This window comes from Theropithecus gelada, chromosome 8 (genome assembly GCF_003255815.1).
Source record: "Theropithecus gelada isolate Dixy chromosome 8, Tgel_1.0, whole genome shotgun sequence".
NCBI classification, from domain to species: domain Eukaryota; kingdom Metazoa; phylum Chordata; class Mammalia; order Primates; family Cercopithecidae; genus Theropithecus; species Theropithecus gelada.
Genome location: NC_037676.1, coordinates 23,029,590 through 23,036,989, shown reverse-complemented (window position 1 = coordinate 23,036,989; position 7,400 = coordinate 23,029,590). Strand labels below are relative to the sequence as shown.

Below are 7,400 nucleotides of genomic sequence, written 5' to 3'. Positions count from 1 at the left end.
TCACACACACACACACACACACACACACACACACACACACACACACACACAGTACTAAATGGAACTGAATGCCCATCACAGCATATATGGTCTGCCCTTTGCTCTTTGAGTAGATTCCTATAACGAAGGAAATTGTTCCAGTTTTCCTTCCAAGAAAGATGGCAAATTTTCATCAACAATAAGAAATAAGAACTTTTTTAAAGTGATATATCTCCCTTACCTTTGGCTTGCCTTTTAGAAGTCTTCGATGCATTTGGCCATTAGGGATCTAAAATTGTTTGTCAGCCTAGCACTTTAGCTCTATTTGTATCTTTCTCAATTCCGTAATTGCCAAGAGTAGACAGTCATTTAAAAACTTGCCCATTGCATGAAATCAGCCTATAGCCAACTTGATCACCAGATTGTTTCTGGTTTGAGGTGCTTGGACTCAACTCCAAGCTTGCAGATAAATTAGAGCTTGCAGCTATAAATTGTCCAGGAGCAATAAAACAATGCAGGAGAGTCATTGCAGGGTAAAATGTCCTATTGAGGAGACAAGAATCTGCCAGTAACATCCACCTACAGAAGTCTGATTCTGTTATCGACTTCATCTCAAAGAACTAAATGTAAAGTTTGATGAGGAACGGTACAAGAGTGGCAAGCAAGGAACAGCTGTGTAAATTGGGAAGTTGATACCTACACACTGTATATTCTTTCATTCTTTTGAGATGAACATGGTAAACCCTCCTATATAGAAATATAGAGCTCTCCAAATGGGGGAAAATGCAAGCCAAAAAGCCCAAGAAAAAATGTGTTTAGAGGCCTATCTGAAGCTCCTTTCAAATTATGGTTTATATCTTTAAATAATAGTTTTCCTAACTTAAATGATTTTTGCCCTTGAATGATCTCCATTCTGTCTTGCCCCACTCTAAATCCTACCTACCTTTTGAGATCCTTTTTTTTTTTTTTTTTCTGAGACTGTGTCTCACTCTTGTTGCCTATACTGGAGTGCAATGGTGCAATCTCTGCTCACTGCAACCTCCGCCTCCTGGGTTCAAGTGATTCTCCTGCCTCAGCCTTCTGAGTAGCTGAAATTACAGGCACCAGGTACCATGTCCAGCTAATTTTTTTGTATTTTCAGTAGAGACAGGGTTTAACCATGTTGGCCAGGCTGGTCTTGAACTCCTGACCTCAGGTAATCCACCTGCCTCGGCCTCCGAATAGTGCTGGGATTACAGGCTGAGGTCCATCTTAATGCAACGTTTCCTGACTATGTTAATATTCATCGACAATCATCTCTTATGAATTCCTAGCATGGTTTTCACTTCCATAAAGTAGTACTAAGCTACCTACTATATGTTAGAACTATTGCTTTAGGTAGGCCAGTTTCTCTTCCAATTTTATGGCAAGCTATTTCAAATTTGAAAATATGTATTTTACTTCCTCGGTACATCCATGAAGCCTATCACAAACCCAGACTCAAAAGATAGTAACTAAAAAGTATGTTAATTCCATTTCTATCTAGGATGTAGAAAGCTGGAAAGAACATTATTCTTACACTAACAAGGAATAAAGCAGATAGATAAATATAACTTTCCTTGAATCTACCGGTAAGTTGGGGTTACAGGACATCCAAAAAGTCTGTGAAAATATATTCAAAATGAAAGTAAGATAAAGCCTTTCTTAGACAAAGAAAACTGAAAGAATTTACTGTATTATAAGGAATGTTTCAAAAAAATTCCCTTGAAAGGAAAAAATATATACTAGATAGAAATTTGGACTTTTATAGAGAAGCAAAGAGTCCTGGAAATGCAATAAAGTGATGGTAAATATAAAACTTTTTTAAAACTTCTATTATAAGTTCACAGGTACAAGTGCAGGATTGTTACTTAGGTAAACTGTGTCATGGGGGTTTGTTGTACAAATGAAAAATATTTTCATTTTAAATTGCAATCAAAGATGGATATCTAAAACAAAATTAATAATGTATGTGTATTTATGTCATATAAAGTTAAACATATGATAACAATAGCACAATAGATGGGAAGAAAGAGAGGCATACTCTTAAAAAAATCTGTACGCTTTTCCCAGCACCATTTATTAAATAGAGAATCCTTTCCCCACTCCTTGTTTCTGTCTGTTTTGTCAAAGATCAGATGGTTCTAGATGTGCGGTGTTATTCTGAGGCTTCTGTTCTGTTCCATTGGTCTGCATATCTGTTTTGGTACCAGTATCATGCTGTTTTGGTTACTGTGTAGCCTTGTAGTATAGTTTGAAGTCAGGTAGTGTTATGCCTCCAGCTTTGTTCTTTATCCTTAGGATTGTCTTGGCTATGCAGGTTCTTTTTTGGTTTCATATGAAATTTAAAGTAGTTTTTTCCGATTCTGTGAAGAAAGTCAATGGTATGATGGGTATAGCACTGAATCTATAAATTACTTTGGGCAGTATCGCCATTTTCATGATATTGATTCTTCCTATCCATGAGCATGGAATATTTTTCCAGTCGTTAGTGTCCTTTCTTATTTCTTTGAACAGTGGTTTGTAGTTCTCCTTGAAGAGGTCCTTTATATCCCTTGTAAGTTGTATTCCTCGGTATTTTATTCTGTTTTTAGTAATTGTGAATAGGAGTTCACTCGTGATTTGGCTCTCTGTCTGTTACTGGTGTATAGGAATGCTTGTGATTTTTGCACATTGATTTTGTATCCTGAGACTGCTGGAGTTGCTTATCAGCTTAAGGATATTTTTGGTTGATATGATGGGGTTTTCTAATTATACAATCATGTCATCTGCGAACAGATACAATTTGACTTCCTGTCTTTCTATTTGAATGCCCTTTATTTCTTTCTCTTGCCTGATTGCCCTGGCCAGAACTTCCAATACTATGTTGAATAGGTGTGGTAAGAAAGGGCATCCTTATCTTGTGCTGGTTTTCAAAAGGAATGCTTCTACCTTTTGCCCATTCAGTATGATATTGGCTGTCAGTTTATCATAAATAGCTATTATTCTGAGATATGTTCCTTCAATACCTAGTTTATTGAGAGTTGTTAGCCAAAAACTTCATGCTAAACAATATATTAAAAAGATAATGCATCATCACTATGTTGAGTTTACCCTGGAACGTAAAATTAGTTCAACATTTGAAATTCAATCAATATTATTTACCATGTTAACAGACTAAAGGAGAAAAACTATCATGATCTTCTCTATAGATTTTTTTTTAAAGCATTTTAAGTCATAGAACCAACAGTTTATCGTCATACAGACCTGAACAACACCAACTGAATGATAAGGAGAACACATTGTAGACATAAATGCAAGACCCACAGTCATTCCAGCAAATTCTGTTGCTCTGCAAGAAAGGAATATATTGATATAAAAAATTATAATGCTAAGCTCTATTTTTATAGACAATTCATCCAAAACCGTAAATGGTTACCAGAAAAACTCACTGTGAACCATCACTCAATGTTTTTCTTCAGCTTTTGAATTTGCATAAGGCATTTTTCTGTAGAATGGCTTTTGTGTCACTTAAAATCCAAACACCAAGATAGAATTATGTTGAATATTTTCTATCATTTCTGATTATAACACTTTTCATTGTGATATGTATCCCTTGTGAAGAAAAAGAAAGGCTGTTTTTGGTCCTAATAAGTATTTCTCCATATATATCTTGTTTTGATATTAGCATTACCACACAGGCTTTGTTTTTATTTATATTTTACTCATATTTTTATATCACATACTTTTGTTTTACATTAGCACTATTTCAGTACAGTAGGTTTATGGATTGGACCCATTTTGAAAGCATTTGTATTAGTGATCATTTATATTATTCAAATAATTTTTATACTAGAGAGGGGTTTGAATCATTTGCACTTACATAGATAATATGATTTTTCTTTTTTTACAATTTTTTAATTATTATACTTTAAGTTCTAGGGTACATGTGCATAACATGCAGGTTTTTACATATGTATACTTGTGCCATGTTGGTGTGCTGCACCCATCAACTTGTCAGCACCCTTTAGTAATTTTAATTTTGCTTTTTTGGTTCCTTTTAATTTTTCTATAAATCTTCAATAATTTCATACTCGTTCCTTTTAGTTTTTTTTTTTTTTCTATCTGTACAAGATCCTGGCCCTTAATTGTCTCTGGAAATTTGCCAAATTTGCATCAAGTTTTTAATTTCCTTAGTAGATGCATTTACATGGGAAATTGAACCTGTATTTTCCATAAAAGAATATTAAAAATAGAGAGTATCGATTCTGCTGTGTAAAATAAATGAGAAAACTTCTCAATTTTCCATTCCCTGCAGATTTTATCCATTTAATCTGATTTCAGATATTTATTTTGAAAATATATTTTACATTATACATACTTAAAAGGTTTATGATACCTGTAATCTCTTTTAAAATTATATCACAAAGTTATTTATACTTCATTCTACATTTCTGTGGTTTCAGTTCTCCCCACTTGCTCATTTGCAAAAACATTTCCTTCATTTTGGAGTTAAATATTTTGGTTTATCTTTTAAGTGAACCGAGTATATTTGGACTCTAATTTTTTAACCTACTTATACCTAAGTATAGGTATCTTTTGTTAATTTGTTTGGTAAATGGTAAGACATTAATTGCATAACTGGAAGAACAAATATTTCCTTTCTGTTTTCATTTTCTTCTGATTCTTGACATTGTATCATCATTTATTTTTACCTATACATTTATCATCTCGTCTATTATTTTTAAGCTTCTACACTATTACTGTACAGTGATGGAGTATTCAGCAATTTGTCTGGCTTCCTTATTACTTACCAGCTATGAGACCTTGGAAAATCACTAAACCCCTCCACAAAGAATGGGCTCTTGAGTCTAAAACTCACCTTTCCAAATTAAGAAATTGTGTAGGCTACTTCCCAAAGGTGACCCCCCAATGAACCAGCCTTGCAGTATTCTCAGCCTGAGTAGTGCCTTCCCCTTGAATCTGGATTGGCCCTACAACTTACCCTTGATTAAGATAATATACCAGTAATGACACCCTGTGACTTTTGTAGTTAGGTCATAAAAAACCTTGATGCATTGTCTTGTGCCTCTTGAAATGCTTAGTCTGAGAAAAACTAGACACCTAGTAAGAAGTCCACCTACTCTAAGATAGCCATATTGAAGGGAAGCTCAAGCTGGGCACATGAAAGGGGATATAGACAGAAACATGACCAACCAGACTCACTGTTCCAGCCAAATGAGCCCACATGCCAATTATGTAAGTGAAGAAGCCTTATTTCAAGCCCAGAAAGTCAAGCTCGTTTGTCATGCAGTAACAGAGGACCAGCACAGGAATATTAACTAATTCTCGTGGATATAGTTCACTGATTTCCCATGAAATTCATGGTTTTCTTAGATAATAGACTCTCCAGTAACTTCAAGTCAATCCTTACTGCTTCCTTCTATCTGATTTCAACTAAATATTATCCAGCTACCAGCAGCATTTTCTTGACCGTTTTGAGGCACACCCTCCAGTCTCATATAATTTATAGCCATTAGATTTATTTCCCCTAGTGTTGTTAACTGGATATTTCAGCAGGAAATAAATGAGTGAAGATGTGGGGTTAGAATATAATACTTATTTTTTCTTCTAATAGTATCTTAGAGGTTTCTTCTAACTTGAGCCTAAAGCCAATCAGTTCTTTAATTAAACACTGAATCAAAAACTATCTTTCCATTATATAAACTTGTCTTTTCTTCCTGTATATCCAATAAAAACAAACTTTTTATGAATCATTGCTTTTTTTTTTGAAAAAAGAAAATACTTGGATCCAAAATAAGAGCATATTTGACATATAATCCAAGTAAGTGCCCTATAAATGTCTACTCCCCTATGTGTACACCTCACTTTGCCAAGGTTCAGAAAAGCGTCCACCAAATACCACATAGTGTGCAATGCAGGAAAATCTGTACATACGTGATTAACTGAGCAATATCATGACGCTTTCTTCTTGGGAGAACACTCCCCCTCCATTTAGAAAAATTTTCCAAGGTGAAGCTTGCATTTGGGGTTATCTTTATCTTATCCTCGTCAGTCCAGATTTCCATACCAACTAAGGCCACATGAGTATTGAGTTTTTTATAAAGCTGTCCAAAGAAAATAAATGGCAAAGCAATTACTTATAATGGTGATATCATATTAAACATTTTCAATGTATTTTGTATTTTTAAACATTCATCACAGCAGTATAAAAACCTTATTTCCAAGCACATTTGTGAAACAGAATGTATTGACTATTTTGCAGACACTAAAATTCCCATTCAAAACAAAAGACAGATACCCTAAGATAGTTCAGGTCTGTAAATTTCTTTTTTTGGGGGGGTGGGGTGGTGTAGAAAAGGCCCTGTTAAGACAAAATATTCTTGTTTGTGCTCTTAAGAAATACTACAATTTTGTGTCAATGGCCCATTACTATGGCTTCAATTGCCTATATGTTTTTCAGTGTTCTCAGAGTGAGAATATTTCAGAATTAGCAAAGTTTGCTCAGTGCCGGTTTAGGCATTAAAGTAGTAACACAATATGATCAAATGTACATCGATGCATTTACAATAAGCTAAGTAGTTGCTATAGTTTGAATGTTTGTGTCCCCCAAAATTCATGTGTTGAAATCCTAACCCCCAAGGTGATGGTGTGTTAGGAGGTGGGGCCTTTGGGAAGTGATTAGGTTACGAGAGTGGAGCCCTCATGAATGAGATTAGTGCCCTTAAAAAAGAGATCCCCAGAGAATTGCTTTGTCCCTTCCACCATATAAAGGCACAGTGAGAAGGCAGCTTGTCTCCAAGCCAGGAAGACAATCTTCACCAGAAACCAAATCTTGATGGAACTTGATTTGGACTTCCTAGCCCCCAGAACTGTGAGCTATAAATTGCTATCATTTTTGAGCCACCCATTTTATGAATTTTCAGAATGACACAATGGTCCTCTAATCTTAAACATGAATTTAACCAAATAATCCACAATGCATATGGGATAAACTTTAGAAATAATGAGTTAAGCTTATGAGACAATATGCTTACTCTAAAGATAAAAGCTTAAATTACTACTATAGTTTCTAAAAGTGCACAGTGACATTCTCACCAGTAACTTTCTGCTAAGAAACTTAAATACTTCTTTAAAAAAGGTAGGTTGGAAAACAAGAAAAGCATTAAGGAATGCAGTTACTGAGAGTGAAGTTAAAATCCAGCCATGTTATCATCCTTCACTTGATTATTCCCTCAACTTCCTTAACTTCCTTGTTCCTTTCTTGCTTAATTTTACTCACCTGACAAAACTCCAATCCTGGTTAAAGCAACTTGCCCCTAAACCTCTCCTCCTCCTGCCCTTGAACAAGGGGAAAACACATTGTTCTGATTGCTCTCCTTTTTTTTTTTTTTTTTTTTTTT

General features: G+C 34.8%; 1 protein-coding gene across 2 annotated transcripts in view; it reads right to left on the bottom strand.

Annotated features, from left to right (window-relative positions):
- The window catches only part of ADAM28 (ADAM metallopeptidase domain 28), a 65,455-nt gene that overhangs the window by 28,686 nt on the left and 29,369 nt on the right, over positions 1–7,400 (bottom strand). For both annotated transcript variants that reach the window (XM_025394039.1, XM_025394038.1), the window contains exons 9-10: positions 5,935–6,104; positions 3,244–3,328 (exon numbers count right to left, since the gene is read on the bottom strand). In XM_025394039.1, coding sequence (XP_025249824.1) covers positions 3,244–3,328; positions 5,935–6,104 — 255 coding nt within the window. The remainder of the gene's footprint in view (positions 1–3,243; positions 3,329–5,934; positions 6,105–7,400) is intronic.